Source organism: Myotis myotis, unplaced genomic scaffold, assembly GCF_014108235.1.
Source record: "Myotis myotis isolate mMyoMyo1 unplaced genomic scaffold, mMyoMyo1.p scaffold_m19_p_25, whole genome shotgun sequence".
Taxonomy (NCBI): Eukaryota; Metazoa; Chordata; class Mammalia; order Chiroptera; family Vespertilionidae; genus Myotis; species Myotis myotis.
This window is the reverse complement of record NW_023416330.1, coordinates 1,448,918-1,466,049: the sequence shown is the minus strand read 5'-3', so window position 1 is coordinate 1,466,049 and position 17,132 is coordinate 1,448,918. Positions and strand designations below refer to the sequence as shown.

General features: G+C 42.8%; 1 protein-coding gene across 5 annotated transcripts in view; it reads left to right on the top strand.

Annotated features, from left to right (window-relative positions):
- Positions 1-17,132, top strand: part of RBM33 (RNA binding motif protein 33) — a 116,282-nt gene that overhangs the window by 37,673 nt on the left and 61,477 nt on the right. For all 5 annotated transcript variants that reach the window (XR_004975241.1, XR_004975240.1, XR_004975242.1 and 2 more), the window contains exon 6: positions 12,159-12,330. Coding sequence is in view for 2 of the 5 variants with exons in the window: in XM_036356174.1 (XP_036212067.1) it covers positions 12,159-12,330 (172 nt within the window). In the remaining 3 variants the exon portion in view is untranslated. The remainder of the gene's footprint in view (positions 1-12,158; positions 12,331-17,132) is intronic.

Genomic DNA, 17,132 nt, shown 5'->3' with positions numbered 1-17,132 from the left:
GAGCATATCTCAGACATACTTAGTAAGGCTGATGATCATTTTGGGAAAAGTTGGACCTCTCCTTGCACTTTAATTATACATATATGGATCTCAGATTGAATAAAGATTTCAGTGTACGAAAACCAAATAAGCATGCATATGTACACATGCACGTACACACATCAAACTGTACATGCATTAAAAGAAAACATTTTAATAATGATGTGTTAGCTTTAGGTTTACCAGTAAATCTGAAAACTTGCTGAATATTAGAAGTTTACTTTCCACTAGTGTAGAAAGTTCCAGAGGTCATTTTAGACCTGGTGTTGTCCTCACTGGGTAATCAGTGTGCAGGCTTCATGCCAATTTGATGGTACAGCTCCTGGGCTGCTGCTCTCCCAGAGCCACATCCGGCAGCAGGCTGTGCAGGGGACTAAAGGGACTGTGTGGAATTTGCCCACGACACTTCATCACCATCTCGTAAGTTGTGCCTTAGTCACAGGGCTGTCCCTCACAGCAGGGAGAGTGGTGGATGTAGCACAAGCATGTCAGACTTGCGGCCTGCATGCAGCCCAGCCAATATAACGGTATGTAAGAAATGTTTTAATAAAAATTTTGTGACTTAAGTTTTATAATATCCTATTATACATAATCCTATATAATAAAAGCCTGATATGCTAAGTGGTCGACTGGTTGACTGTTCAACCAATCAAAACGTAATATGCTAATGATATGCTAAGTCCACTCAACAGCTCGCTATGATGTGCACTGACCACCAGGGGGCTGATGCTCCAACCAGTAGGTTAGCTTGCTGCTGGGGTCTGGCAGATTGGGACTGAGCAAGATGGGCCAGACATGCCCTGGAGCCCTCCTGTGGTCCCTCCCTGCCTGGCCAACCTTCCGCGTCCCTCCCTGTCCCTGATTGTGCACCGGTGGGGTCCCTTGGCCTGGCCTTTGCCCTCTTGCAATCCAGGACCCTTTGGGGTATGTCGGAGAGCTGGTTTCGGCCCTATCTGGCAAGGCAGGCTGAGGGTCCCCAGTGGTGCACGAATTCGTGCACTGGGCCTCTAGTTAATAACAAACTACAGTGTTCACTAATGGCTGATTAGTCGTGTTGCATTCATTTTCCTTACACGCCTTATGCGCAGGCACACCATTTCTCTCCACTAATACTAGCAGCGAATATTTTAGCAGCCAATTGCCACATCATTAGTCCTGTAGAGACTTGCTTGGTGTGCGCAACAGGAAATATTTCGCTAATGGAGGACAAGAAAAATAGGTTTATTTGCGTTACGCTTATTAATTTGTGCAGTTATTCAGTGTCTGGTAAGTTAATGTTCAAGAAAATATTAATTTTTATTAAAATGTTCTATTTTTTTATGTTAACGATTACTCATGTCTCTATCGAAATAAACATACATTTCTATGAAAATTGAAGCTTTTGTTTTTTTGCGGCCCACAGAAACTTAAACCTTGTTTGTTTGGCTTGTGTTAGCTTTTGAGTTTGACATGCTTGATGTAGTGTTTTATTGTCAGTGTGTCCAGCTTAGCCTGAGACTTTTATTCTTAAGGACGTGACAGAGTGTGAATGGAAGTGAGCACTAGGTTGTCTCTGCTCCTCTTGGTATTAGGCCATGAAGGAAAAGAGTCATCTGGTCATATAAAGATACCCTAAAACAAGGTTAGACAAGTGACAAGAATGGGGAAATATTTACATGTGAGCCTAAGAATTAATATACTTAGTGTATAAAGTTAGTATATTCAGTATATAGTAGGTTCAGTATATACAGATGAGCCTCTAAAGCAGTGATGGCGAACCTTTTGAGCTCGGCGTGTCAGCATTTTGAAAAACCCTAGCTTAACTCTGGTGCCGTGTCACATATAGAAATTTTTTGATATTTGCAACCATAGTAAAACAAAGATTTATATTTTTGATATTTATTTTATGTATTTAAATGCCATTTAACAAAGAAAAATCAACCAAAAGAATGAGTTCGCGTGTCACCTCTGACACACGTGTTATAGGTTCGCCATCACTGACCTAAAGGAAGGGTAAGTAATGTGAGAAGGTAATCAAAAAATAAGGAAAATAATAAAAAAATCAGAAAGTATATAAAACGTATATAAAAAGTAAAATAAAAGCTAAAACAAAAATTTGAATTTTAACCTATTTTAATGTTGGCAAAAATAGAAATTATTGGTCAGGTATAGTCTCATTCAGTTGAGGAGCCATTGTGGAAATAGTGACTGCCAGGAGGCGATTTTCTTTGGGTCTGTCATGTCTGCGTGTTTTGTGAGCAAAGAGTTGACTTATCTTTGTTCTTGGGTATCTTTTCAAGGATCTATGATACATAAACAGCCTTGAAAGACAGTACCGTCCTCCTGAGCGAGGGGGCAGGCTTGCTTTCAGCTCACAGACTCATATCCCTCAACTTAGGGTCCCCTGTGTGCAGGATCACCCAGATCTCCTCTTCACATGGTCCGGAGGGAATTTGGGCTCAGGAAGCTGGCCCAAAATGCCACTGCTCCTGTTAAAAGTAATAAATGGTCCTAGTCTCTGACCAGGAGTCTGTGTCTTCTCACAGCACCTACAAAGCAGTGGCAGGCTGCCTCACTGGCCTGCAAGAGGGTCAAAGTCTCAGACATTTCACTGTTCTTGACAGTATCAGACGCCTTAGAGTCCGGGCTTTCATCCACTTTGACGAAGTCATTCAAAAGAGTTCATCTAGGATGTGTTTAAAAATCACACCAGGTACTTGTTTGCAGCCTTGAGAATAAATGGAACCATGTGGATTTTCCGAGAGGGTCAGGTAAATGGTGGCCTTACCTCAGAAGAACTGTAGGACGCCTCTCTGTTGGACATGGAAGGAGGCTCGTGACGTGTCAGATGAGAACAAGATAACAGAATTCTCCCCTTAAGTTCCCTCGTTAACTGTGTAGATATATGCATGACTCAAAAACCATCTATGTGGATAAAGACAAAAATGGTTCTAGACAGTGGGGATATTATGCTTTATACATCAAATATTTTTTAAATGTTTTTGCTGTGAGAATAACTTTTATCAACTTGGAAATACAGGGTGGTTAAAACCTTGAGCCTTTAATTTGGAAGGCACAGAACTATACTGCATTTGTTTCACTCCTGGGATTTCTAGTTGCTGTAACTCTTATATAAACACTCGAGTCATTGTCATTATGAATCTGTTTATAGAGCAGAAAGTAAAACCCAATCCCGATGAAATAGTTTGTCTTTTTATACCACCTGTTACGAGAGTCACGCATACATTTACTTTCTTAGCCTTTTGTCCTTAATTGTTGGTTTACCTTGTTTATGTTGCTCGTTTTTTGTGTTGATTGACAATTCCTTGTACTAATACTTTTTGCTCTCAGGACTGTTACCAGCCCTTGGAAGCAGGGATTTGCTGGCTTGTTTTCTTAGAGTGGAATTACCGACGTTCAGGCAGAAAGACCATTATTGAGCACTTGGGCCTGGTCCTATTCAGATGCTCAGGAGGTGTTGGTGCCCTGTGCCGTTTCAACATCTTTCGGAGGACTTTGCTTTTGGAGGACTGTCATTCTATCTTTTTTAGAAGTCTAAGTTATAAAGTCCCCAGGGAGGATCAACAGCTTTAATTTGCCACTTATAGGTGTCTTCCTAGTTTTTGACCCCTTTTCTTAAATGCCTGCAGGGTGTTGATGAACCAACAGTACTTGGCTTGTGTTGCCTGGCAGTGTGCAAGGCTCTGGGTTGCTTCAGACAGTAGAGAGCATCCTGCCTTTCAGATGACTTGATCTCAGGAGTTGTGTTTAAGTACATATTAGAACCTGAATTATGGAACTCAAAAGTAATTTCATTTTAAAAGCCTCTTTTAGGTTGCTCCTTTTACTTAATGAGTGTTCTTGATTGGGTATACAAAGAAATCACTATACTGAAAACAAATTAGAAAGATGTAATTATGAAGATGATCAGCTTTTTAAATTATACAGCCACCTCAGTGCCAGTTGTGCTGTTGTCTTAAAAAATGGTTTAAAAGGTTGCTATTTTAGTTTTGGCACATAGAAAGGAAGAGATGAGAGAAGCTTTAAAAAAAGCTTTGCACTGTTTAAATATTTACTTTTTCAGTTGTGATAACATTTACATTCAGTGATGGGCACAGTACTTGTTCATTTATCCTGATAATAGATACTTGGGTTGTTTCCATTTCCTTTTGCGGCTGTATCTTTTCTTTTCACTTGGTATTAACTAGGAGTGGAATTATTGTGACAGGGTAGGATTATGCTTAATTCTACACAGAATCACCAAATGGTTTTCCAAAGTGGTTGTATCATTCTGTACTCCCACCAATCCTGTATGAGATCTCAGTTGTTCTCCATCATTTGCTATTGTTAATCTTGTCCATTTAGTATTAGTGGGTGTGTTATGACCTGAGTTTGTAGTTCTCTGATAACTAATGATGTTTTGTACCTTTCGATGTGCTGGAATTATATATCTTCTTTGCATCCATTTTTAGTCTCTTTTTAAAAAGTAGGTTGTCTTTAAAATTTTTGTCTATATATGCTATACATAGGTTATATAGTCTACACAAAAATATGTATTGTCTATACATGTATATTATCTATAGATTTTCTGTGTGGATTGTAGTATCTCTACATACTGTCTATATTTTAGATAGATGGATATGTATATATTCTAGATATAAGTCCATTGGCAGATATATCTTTTTTTAAATTAATAAATCTTTATTCAGATTATTACAGATGTTCCTCTTTTTCCCCCCATAGCTCCCCTCCACCTGGTTCCCACCCCACCCCACCCCATGCCTTTACCCCCTGCCACTGTCCTCATCCATAGGTGTAAGATTTTTGTCCAATCTCTTCCCGCACCCCCCACACCCCCTTCCCCCCAAGAATTGTCAGTTCACTCCCTTTCTATGCCCCTGCTTATATTATATTCACCGGATTATTCTGACTTAATTTTTAGGTTCACTTGTTGATAGACATTTATTTGTTGTCACTTTATTGTTCATAGATTTTATCTTTACCTTTTTCTTCTTCTTCCTCTTCTTAAAGAATATCCTTCAGCATTTCATATAATCCTGGTTAGGTGGTGATAAACCCTTTAGCTTTTTCTTGTCTGTGAAACTCTTTATCTGACCTTCAATTCTACATGATAGCTTTGCTGGGTAGAGTAATCTTGGTTGTAGGTTCTTGCTATTCATCACTTTGAATATTTCTTCCCACTCCCTTCTGGCCTGCATGGTTTCTATTGAGAAATCAGCTGACAGTCATATGGGTACTCCCTTGTAGGTAAGCAACTGTTTTTCTCTTGCTGCTTTTAAGATTCTCTCGTTGTCTTTAGCCCTTGGCATTTTAATTATGATGTGTCTTGGTGTGGTCCTCTTTGGATTCCTTTTGTTTGGGGTTCTCTTCGCTTCCTGGACTTGTAAGTCTATTTCTTTCATCAGGTAGGGGAAGTTTTCTGTCATTATTTCTTCTAATAGGCTTTCATTAGCTTGCTCTCTCTCTTCTTCTGGCACCCCGATAGTTTGGATGTTGGTACGTTTGAAGTTGTCCCAGAGGCTCCTTACACTATCTTCATATTTTTGGATCCTTTTTTCGTTTTGCTTTTCCGGATGGGTGTTTTTTGCTTCTTCATATTTCAAATCTTTGGATTCTTGGGATCATCTCATCTGCTTTGGATCTCTGTATATTATTTTTTATTTCAGTCAGTGTATGTTTAATTTCTGACTGGTCCTTTTCCATTTGTTTGGCATTCTCATTAAGATCCTTGAAGGTCTCACTAAGTTCCTCAGAGGTTTGTAGAAGATTCTTGAGTAATCTTATTACTGTGGTTCTGAACTCTATGTCCTCCATTAGTTTGCTTTCCTCCATTTCTTTCATTTGTGACATGTTTCTTTGTCTTCGCATTTTTGGCTGACTGCGAGGACCCACTTTGTCTATAAGAAGAACTGCTGTGCTGGAGACACCCTTATGGGGCAGGACTTGCTTCAGTGGGGCTTTGGTGCTCGCTGAGTCTGCCTCTTGAGTGTGTCCCTTATAGATGTGAGGAGTTGAAATCTGGTATCTGACCAGGGGTACCCTGGCTCCTGGATCTCCAAGTCAACCACTGTGTGAGTTCACCCAGCAGGAGCTACAGCGATATCAGCAGGTTTCTCCTCTCTGTTTGGGATTTGGAAGTTTTGGATCTCTCTGACCCAGCTGCAGTTAGATTAGGCTGCAAAAGCCGAGGTGATTCCTTTGCACCGCTGAGTACAGCTTGGGAGGGGATGTAATTTGAGTGGGGCGGGGTCTCAGAGAATCACCAGGGTGGAGCAAACAGCAATGGCTGTCATCAGCATCTCCGTGACTCCTCACGTCTCCGCCACTCCACGTCTCTGCAGTCCCGCGCCCCCACAGCAACAATGATCCCTGCAATCAGCTCTGTGAGAAAGCCACCCTAATTTCCCAAACTGCTGCAAGTCAGTCCAATTTCTCCCCGTAGGAGTCTGGGACCCCAGAATCTCTCCTTAAACGAGCTCAGTGCATTCGAGAGCTTGTATCTCCTTCCAATTGAAAAAAGCCACGCATCCAGGTGCAGCCCGCCTCACACGCGCCTTTGTACCTCTGTTCTTGGCACCTCTGCACCTCCTACCCGGTCTCAATGTGCTTCTTTGTTTCCTTCTAGTTGTAGAACTTCCACTCGGCCAGCTTTCCCGTGGTTCTGGATGATAGCTGTTTTGTCTTATAGTTGTAGTTTCGATGTTGTTGTGGGGGGCAGCACACACAGGTTTATACCTTATGCCGCCATCTTGGTTCTCTGGCATATATATCCTCCTATCTAATAAAAGAGAAACATGGTAATTGGCATACGACTGCTACCCTTCCCATTGGCTAATCAGCGAGATATACAAATTAACTGCCAGCCAAGATGGCAGCCAGGCAGCTTGAAACTAACATGAGGCTTGCTTGCTTCAGTGACAAAGGAAACCAACGTTCCCCACCTGCCTTTCTGGCCTCTGAGCCTGCAGTTTAAGAAACATTGTAACAAATATAGAAGCTAAACAAAACCCCAGAAACCTGCTTTCAGCGAGCCCCGGGATCTCAGAGCTGGAGTTATACATTGTTTCGATTACAGAACCGAAACAAACCAGATACCTGCTTTCAGCAGCAGAGGCCTAAGAGCTGGAGCCTCAGAGCTAAAGCTGGGCCAGAATTAAAAAAAAAAAGAAAAAAAGGAGCGGTTGGGAGCTTCCATCACCCACCAGCCTGAAAACAGCCCTCAGCCCCTCACCCAGACTGGCCAGGCACCCCAGTGGGGACCCCCACCCTGAAGGGTGTGTGACCAGCTGCAAACAGCCATCATCCCCTCACCCAGGCTGGCCAGGAACCCCAGTGGGGACCCCCACCCTGATCCAGGACACCCTTCAGGGCAAACCAGCCGGCCCCCACACATGCACCAGGCCTCTATCCTATATAGTAAAAGGGTAATATGCCTCCCAGCACCGGGATCAGTGGAGCCGCGAGGCCTCCCGGCACTGGGGTCAGCATGACGGGGCAGCGCCCAAACCCCCTGATCTCCCTGTGGCTCTGTGTGTGACAGGGTGTGGCGTCCTCCCCCCCCCCCCCCCCCCAATGGGCCCTGCTCTGTGTGTGACGGGGTAGAGCCATAACCTCCCCATCGGCCCTGCCCTGAGTGTGACAGGGGGCGGTGCCCCAACCCCCCAATTGGCCCTACCCTGAGCGTGACTGAGGGTGGCATCGCAACCTCCAGATCCGCCCTGCTCTGTGCATGACAGGGGCGGCGCCCCAACTCCCCAATCAGCCCTGCTCTGAGCCCGACCAGGGGCTGCACCTAGGGATTGGGCCTGCCCTCTGCCACCCGGGAGCAGGCCTAAGCCAGCAGGTCGTTATCTCCCGAGGGGTCCCAGACTGTGAGAGGGCACAGGCCAGGCTGAGGGACCCCCTTTACCCCCGAGTGCACAAATTTTTGTGCACCTGGCCTCTAGTCTATAATAATAAAAGGCTAATATGCTAATTAGACCAGTCGTCTTTCCGGATGTCATTCAGGACGTCCTTCCTGACGAAGCTGGGGCCAGAGGGAAGCCAGCCTGGGTCCCAGGTGCCAGAAGGTTCCGGCAGCCGGGGGAAGGAAGGCCTACTTTTCCACGAATTTTCATGCATCAGGCCTCTAGTCTATACTAATTAGACCGGGAGACCTTCCGGACATCCTTCTGGACAAAGCCATGGTGGCGGAGCCGAGGCAGAGGCAGTTGGGGGTGACCAGCCGGTGGGGGGGGGGCAGTTGGGGGCGAACAGGCCAGCGGGGGGCGGGCAGTTGTGGGCGATCAGGCCGGCGGGTGGCGGGCAGTTGGGGGCGAGCAGGCTGGCAGGGGGGGTGGGTTGGGGGCAAACAGGCCAGCGGGTGGGGGGGGCAATTGGCGGCAAGCAGTGTGGGGCAGTTGGGGGCAAGCAGGCCGGCGGTGCGAGGCAGTTTGGGGTGATCAGGCTGGCGGGGGAGGGCAGTAGGGGGCCATCAGGCTGGCAGGGAAGGACAGTTAAGGGTGATCAGACTGGAAGGGGGGGCAGTGGGGGCAATCAGACTGGAAGGGGGGGCAGTGGGGGATGATCAGGCTGGCAGGCAGAGTGGTTAGGGGCGAGCAGGCAGGCAGGTGAGCCGTTAGGAGCCAGTGGTCCCGGATTGCGAGAGGTCGGATATCCCCCAAGGAGTCCCAGATTGGAGAGGGTGCAGGCTGGGCTGAGGGACAACCCCCCCCTTCCCCCCGCCCTCGTGCACAAATTTCATGGGCCACTAGTTTTGTGTGTGTGTGTGTGTGTGTGTGTATGTGTATATATATATATGTGTGTGTGTATATATATATCTCTACTAGTATGTCTCTCTCTATATATATATAAAACGAATATTTCCTCTGAGCCTGTGGCTTGTTTTTTAATTTTCTTAAAGGTATTTTACTATGAGCAGAAATTTTATTTTAAATATATTTTAAATTGTTTTTTTAAAGAGGGGAAGGGAGAGGGGTAGAGAAATAGAAACATTGATGAAAGAGAAATATCATTGATCAGCTATCTCTTGTATGCCCCCACCACTGGGGATGGAGCCCACAACCTGCGCATGGGTCCTGACCAGGAATAGAATGGGTGACCTCTTGGTTTTTGAGTCAATGCTCAACTGCTGAGTCACACCGACTGGGTAGAACATTTTTATTGTGATGAACACTAATTTTGTGACCAAAGATATCCTTGCCTACCCCAAAGTTGCAAAGATAATATCCCATGTTTTCTTCTGGAAGCTTTAATAGTATTACTGTTTTTAGCGTAGGTCCCTGATCTATCTCAACTAAGAAATGTGTGTGTGGTATGAGATTCATTCCTCTGTTTATTAGTCATGGCACCATTATTTATTGTAAAGACTTTGATTTCCCATTGAATTTATTGCCTTAGGGCTTCTGTTGAGCATCAGTTGACCACTTAAATTAGGATCTCTTTCTGGAATCTCTTTTTTTAAATTTCATTGGCAATACTGTCATGTCCTGATTACTTTGACATGACATCAGGTAGTGTAAATCCACCAATTTTGTTCTCTTTTTCAAGGTTGTTTGGGCTCTTCTAGGACCTTTGCATTTCCAAATAAAGTCTGTAATTGATTTGTCAATATCTACTAAAAATTTATTTGGATTTTGATAAAGATTGCATTGTATGTTTAGATAATATTGGGGAAAGACGAATGATCATGTTGCCTGTTAATAAACACAGTTTAATCCTTCATTTCCAGCCTGTCCTTTTATTTCTTTCTTTTGTTTCAAAGAAACAGTTTTCAATTCACCTTGGTCCTCTTTAGATTTCTTAGCTGGAGGTATAGGCATAGAATAAACTGTATTAGTTTTGGTTCTGTCATCCTATCCTATGTAATAAAGGGGTAATATGCAAATTGACCCTAACAGTGGAATGACCATTCGCTATGACGCGCAGTGACCACCAGGAGGCAGACGCTCAATGCAGGAGCTGCTGCCTGGTGGTCACTGTGCTCCCACGGGGGAGCTCCGCTCAGCCACAAGCCAGGCTGATGGCTGTGAGCACAGCAGTGGTGACAGGAGCCTCTCCCGCCTCCGCGGCAGCACTAAGGATGTCCAACTGTGGCTTAGGCCCACTTACCATGGGGAGTGGGCCTAAGCCATCAGTCAGACATCCCCCGAGGGCTCCTAAGCTGCCAGAGGGATGTCTGACTGCCAGCTTAGGCCTGATCCCCCAGGGAGCGGGCCTCAACCGGCAGGGGGACATCCCCCAAGGGGTCCCGGACTGCGAGAGGTCACAGGCCAGGCTGAGGGCCCCCCCACCTCCCCCCAGTGCATGAATTTTCATGCACCAGGCCTCCAGTATTTTATATTCAGCTTGTTTGAAAAGTCTTTGAACTATTACTACTAGTATTGTTGATGGTTGAATTAGAAATGACAGTTGTGATGGAGTCTTTGCTTCGTTGGTAGTCACTTATTCTCTTCTGTGGCCTTTTAGGGGATGGTTGCTAGACCAGCATGTGGCCTTTACCTCACACTTGTTAGCAATGCAGAATCTCAGGCCCCATCTGGACCTTCAGAATCAGATTCCCAGTCTTTGGTTAAAACATTAAGTTGGAACATTGTGGCCTGGCTGGTGTGACTCAGTGGTTGAGGATTGATCCATGAACTAAGAGGTCACTGGTTCAATTCCTGGTCAGGGCATATGTCCCCGTTGCAGGCTTGATTCCTAGTAAGGGATCTCATTGATGCTTCTATCTCTATCCCTCTCCCTTCCTCTCTCTCTAATAAAGAAATCAATACAAACATTTAAAAAGTTATAAATTGGAACATTGTGGATGGAGGTGGAGAATGAGCTCACCTGCGCTCAGTTTGAGTGTAGTGCAGCACACACCTAGCTGGATTCATCTTATATGTCACTCATTTTGGTTTCAGCTATTGAATAAGAGAGAAGTAATGGTATCAGACCAACAAAATGCCAAGATTTTAGTACTTTAAAGCTCTGTAGTATTGTGAATAGAATACCAAAAGGTGGTATTGCAATCACAAGGCCTAAAATAAAGTTACGGTTTACCTTCGTCATTCTGTTTTCAGGCATTTGCACTCCTGAAGATGTGCCTCTACTTGTAGGATTTATAACAATGAGTATGTACATTTGTAGCTGATCTTCTTACACAGAAAATGTTGGGGAAAGGATGCAAAATGATTGCATTGCTAGTTTAATATTTTTCTTGTACATTTGCCAGTGAAGCAGTTTATTTTTCATTGTTATGAATAAAGGACATTTAAATATTATGAGTTATGAAAATAAAGAGTTAATTTTTTTAAGTTTATAAAAAATATTTAAATGAATTTAGTACTCAGTATGTATCTAACAGTAGGTCACTAAGACTTAATATGAGGTGAAGAGCGATTGGTGTCAAAAGGAACATGAGTAAAATGGGCAGTGAGAATTGTTGATGACAAGAAACATTTAGTTTTGGGGGCTAGATCAGGCAGAGTTTTTGTAGGAATAGGGATGTAATGAAATATAAGGTACAAGCTGGTTTTAGTGAGAAGCAGTGACTGAGGAAAAAGACCAGTCCTGCTGATTTGAAGCTTACCGTAGGTGCTGGTGGCCAGCTGCAGACAGGCACCGAGCAGAAGGGGAGTGATGAAGGACAGACTTGGGGGCTGCAAACAAACCAGCCCTCTAGCAGATGGGGAGCCTTAGGGGCAGCAGACATTCAAGGGGCTGGGTCAGCAATTACAGGACACGCCCAGCCTGTGTCAGGAAGGAGTGTACTGTCATCTGAGGTAAGTGACAAGGTGAGGCACATGCTAGTGAGTGAGCCCATGGACCTCCAGGGTTAGCTTAGTTAATACATTGGACTCTGCTAGAATCTGGATCAGACTCCAGGCCCGAAGGGGTTGTTGGAATTGATGTTTCTTCTCTCTGAAGTGTAATTAGCAACATGTAGTAATATAATCTTTTTCTAACATTAAGTTAATTTTTAATGTTTGAGATTATTTTCTCCTAGAATCTATTTAGTTTTTCACATTGCCTCATAAAAGGACATTTTACATCTTAAATATAAGTAACATATTCTTCAATCTTTAATTCAAGAGATGAACTCACTTTCCCCTTTGTTTTGTGTGTCTGCAATGTAGGGGAGTATGGAGACTTTGGAAATGCAGAAGGAAATAAAAGAAGAATCAGATGAAGAAGATGATGAGGATGAAGAATCTGGAAGATTGCGTTTCAAAACTGAAAGGAAAGAAGGAACAATTATTAGGCTCTCAGATGTAACTCGAGAGAGAAGGAACATTCCAGAAACTTTGGGTAACTCTTTTTGGCTGTCTCCCATCTTTCCTCATTCCCATTTCAGCTTCCTCCATAGTACTATTATGATTAATCAAATAGGTAAAGAAATGTTGACTTTATAGATTATTATGCATGCCATCAGAGGGGGATGGTCTGTGTGAAGACAGAGCTGAGCTACGGCGCTATAAAAGTCATTCCGTAAAAACACAAGGTGACTTGTTGTAGACACAATCAATTGACCGTCATTCTGAGCAAGTCCTGCAACTTAAAGATTGATAGTAGGCTGTGGCTGATTAACAGAGAGCCTTCCCACGGTTCCTTGCAGTGTCTGTTGCAGAGAATAAAGCAGTGGTTCTCAAATAGGAGTGAGCAAGTCACCTGGAAGGCTTGTTATCACAGATTCCTGGACCCACTCCCAGCATTTAGGGTGGAGCCCAACACAGGTGTATTTCTGATGCGTTTCCAGATGCTGCTGCTCTGACCGCACTTTGAGAACCGCTGGGATACTGTATCATATTCCGAGGAGGAGGATGGAAAGATGGAAGGCTAGAGGGTTCTACCTGCTCTCTGGCCTTGGTCAAAATAACAGTCAACTAACCCTTAGTTACTACCTTTATTACTTCTTAAAACCATTATTTGTAGCCATTTTCAGTTATAAACTGAGCAGATAGGAATTCTGTGTGATGACACTAAGTCCCCAAGTTGCACAAGTTAACAGGAATGAGCCAGTCATGTCATGCTACTTTACTAATGAACTTTGTGGAGAGATTGTTCTAGAATCGTACCGGTCTCCACTTCTTCCCCTAACAGTTTCTTCCATCTCTACCTTTTGGCCCAAGATTTGCTTAGACTTTTCTCAAGTTAAGGTATAAAGTTGTCAGTCTAGGACAGTGTAACTTTCTAAGAAAGGATTTGAAGTTGGCCTTGGGTAAAAGGAGATGAAGCGCAGGCCTTAAACATGGAAAAAAACAAAGGGCCCTCCGCAGGAGGATGGTAAGGATACAGAGCAAGCCGCTGGAGCACACAGCTCAGGCATGGGCTGGGATAATGGACAGGGCGAGATGGCACCCTTGGCTGAGCACTAGAGGGCACTGGGCAGCGGCTCAGTAGGGAAATGGCCTAGGTGCCATGTTGGAGAGTGCCCGTGTTGGGGGCGGGTGGTTGTGGATTATCCGGTTTCTGTGGCTTTGTTAGCTGGGATTGGCTTTGTTGCATTAATTGGGGAACCAGATATATCCAGTCATAATAACGGTGGAAGCTGCATGTGCTAAGGCTGTGAAATCACTTGATAGTCGCCATTAAGAATGGGGGAACCTTTCCCTCTGTAGCCAGCTCCCTATAGGCCATGGTTGATTTCATGGGTCACTCTCCCCTGACCCTTGCTACCTTTGCACAGCCCCTGGTCCTCAGCTGGGTCATCTTGTCCCTGTCCACTTTACCTTGACCTAGGCCTGACAATGGTGACACGTCCAGCTTACCTGTATTCATACTTTGTGTTTGTTTTATCCCTGCTTCTCTTTTTTATCAGGACCTTTTTCTCACTTTGTTCTTTTCAGTATCGTTTTTACTTCCTTTATTGCAGAATTTGTGTAAATCTTTTTTTCCTTTTCAAGGCATCTGGCAGCTTTATAGTCATGCCATCCTGAAACCAGGGGCTGGAAGGAATTAGTGGTGGGCAAGTCGGCCTTTTACATGTCAGGGAGAGGGTCTGAGGTCCTTAGAGGCATTGTGGCTTAAGCATAAACAATTTGACTTTTTATCATTCTTTCAACTTAAAAAAAAGGGCTTTAAATGCATTGGTGCAGAATGATTGGTTAGATAATAGGACAAATGAAAATGGGGCTTGAAAGTGTCTGTCTTGGCTCTGTATTTGTGAGCCCTAATCTAGGAAACATACATTTTCTAGAAACTGAAGAGTTAGGATTATTCCCGGTACAAGCAGGATTTTTCTGTCCATTTAGAGATTGGTTTCCTAAAAACAGTGAGCTCCCTTATTACCTGAACACTCCCATCCCCCAAACAAAAGGTTAATTTTATTTATAAGAAAGATACTGAGAGAGGCTGCTGCAGTATTTGATAAACTAGAAATTACAGCTCAGCTCTCCGTGTGCTTGTGGCGATGGAAACAGTAGTTTCATGTTTTGTGTAGAAATACTCTCATTTATTTGATTGATAAAGCTATTTACCTACTCTTTGTAATGGGTTTTAGTTTTAATATCTTGCTACCAGAATACATATGTCATATTTTTTTTGTCAAATGATGTCTTTTAGCATTTTGAATGCAAATAATTATTTTGTGAAATCATTGATTAATATTGAGAACACCCCACACTTTAAAAAGAAGAATGGAATGAAGCTCTGGCGCCCCCATTTCTGAGCCTTTAGTCTGCATGTGCCGTAGTAGTTCTCTTCAGGATTTAGAAGGTGCTTTCGCCATGTTGAATCATTTTCACGCTCAAATACATGATGCCAGTCTTAAAAATGAAGACTACTGATTCCTATCTGATAGTCTTGGCAGGTATGGAGCCCAACACAGAGCTGGTGGTTTTGTATTTTGAATTCCGATTTGAATTAGAATTTTGGGTTTTTAGTTAGGGTAAGATCTTAAGTAGTGAGCTTTCCCCTCATCCAGGATTCTGGGAATTAAACATTACAGAAAATGTGTGTTTCTCAGTTTTCCTAGGAATGGTGCAAAACTTGATAATTGGGCGATAAATTCATTTGTTACATACAAAGGATGCTGTAGGGCTTCTTTCGTGGAACCCAGTTGAGAAGGGTTTCTCTTTCTAGAACATATCTGTGTAAGGAATGGCCTATTTTGAGTGGTAAGGCCAGAAGCCGTTACTGGAATGTGGGTGTCCTTCACCAGTTTCCTGCAGTGTCCGCACAGAAGCTCCAAGCTGCCTGCTCTTCTGGCCTAGGAAGTGGACCTGGATTTTCTTTTAAGCCGTGCGAGCAATGAAGGAAAGACTACATTTATTTAAAAACATTACCTATGAGTAGGCATTTAGATTTTATGAGATTCTAAGCTTCACTGGCACATTTATTATGTTTAATTATGCTTTATTGCTTCAGCCTAAAGATCTTGTGATGCATGATGTTCTCTTTTAAATTGTATCCTCGGTTAATTTTTGGCACAGGATCTGTGGGGAAATGTTCCATGTGGTCTCATGCAGTTCCAGGTCTCTAGTGCCAGCACACTGCCCTGCGTCTGCACAGATCCTTGTGTTTGCAGGCTTAGTGTACATTTCCTGATCAGTTATCGTGTGAAAAACCAGATTACCGGGTGTTGTTTTTACTTTGCCAAATAAACTGTGTATTCTATAAATACTTATTTATTATGTATTAGTCTAATCATTATACAATTATTTGTATGTAAATTTGTTTTTCTTAAGCACATTTTAGAAAGGGACAATGCAGTGTAAAACTTGTTACATTGAGCTGTATCTCTACTTTAGAATCTGGACATAGTACAGAAAACACTTAAAGGGAAATTAACATTTCAGTTGAAGATACAAATGTAATTTCCATCCTGTCATATTTTGGTGACCTTTTGTGACAGCTTGTCTCAATTGGAGGAAAGCATTTTTACTTGCTGATTAAAGATGTCATTTGAAACCATTTTATTACTGGGGATAGTGAAATTAATCTTGACACTTAGAACCACTAGAAAAATAATTGCTGATTCACCGCATAAAATGTGTATGTGAACCAATCATGTCATCAAGATTAGAGTAAAAGTCTGTGCTTGTTAAGAAGAGATTAAATATTCCTTCGAATGGGGCCTCGATTCATTTGAAGGGGAGGGGTTACCATAGAAACCATTTCAAGGGGATGAAGTGTGGTTTAGAGATTTTGGAAGAGTTTAGAGATGACTATGGATTCCAAGGTAGGAGATAAACTCGTAATATTTACAATGGACCCTTCGTTGTGGAAGAAGGCATAAGAATGCTTCTCAGGACGCGGTTTATTAATGTAAGATACAATGCCACAACTCAGATAATATTTTGAAATAAAGGAATCATATTGGAGTCCGTCAGTTTTTTTCTTTTAGGACTTTAGAATAATGTGCCACCTGAAGTTTCTTAGAGACAGAGTCTATGTGTTTCGTATCCCTTAAGCCCTGATTTTCAACCACGAGTGAGCAGCAAGATTTTTAAAAACATGCAATACTGACTAGTCAGGGCACTGACCTCTTTTTCCTTAGACTGTCAAATAAAAAACAACAACAGCCAACACAACAATGGTTGTCTCTGTGAATGAATCAAAATTATACCTATTTTTTTTTGTCATATTGGCAAAAATATACTTTTTGGTGAGCCACAGAATTTCAATAATTAGATTCTATGTGCCATGAGATGTAAAAGGTTGAAAATCACTGCCCTGAAGTGTTGGTCAGACAGGTGAGCACCTACTAATACTGGTGTCCAACAAATGTTTGCATGAATATGTTTTCTCTTACGAGATTTTGCTCTCATTTGGCATGGTTCCTCATCAGAAGGCATGCATATAAATCTTTCTTCACTCAGCAAAGATTTTTTTTCTTTCTTTATAAAACTAAAAATTTGTAATGATAATAGTAAATGTTTTCCATTTTGTATGACATTAACATTAATTATTTTTTTATTTTTATTTTTATTTTTTTTATTGCTTAAAGTATTACAAAGGGTATTACATATGTGTCCATTTTATCCCCCCGCCCTAGACAGTCCCCTAGCCTCCCCTATCCCCCAGTGTCTTATGTCCATTGGTTATGCTTATATGCATGCATACAAGTCCTTTAGTTGATCTCTTACCCCCTTACCTTCTGCCCCCCAACC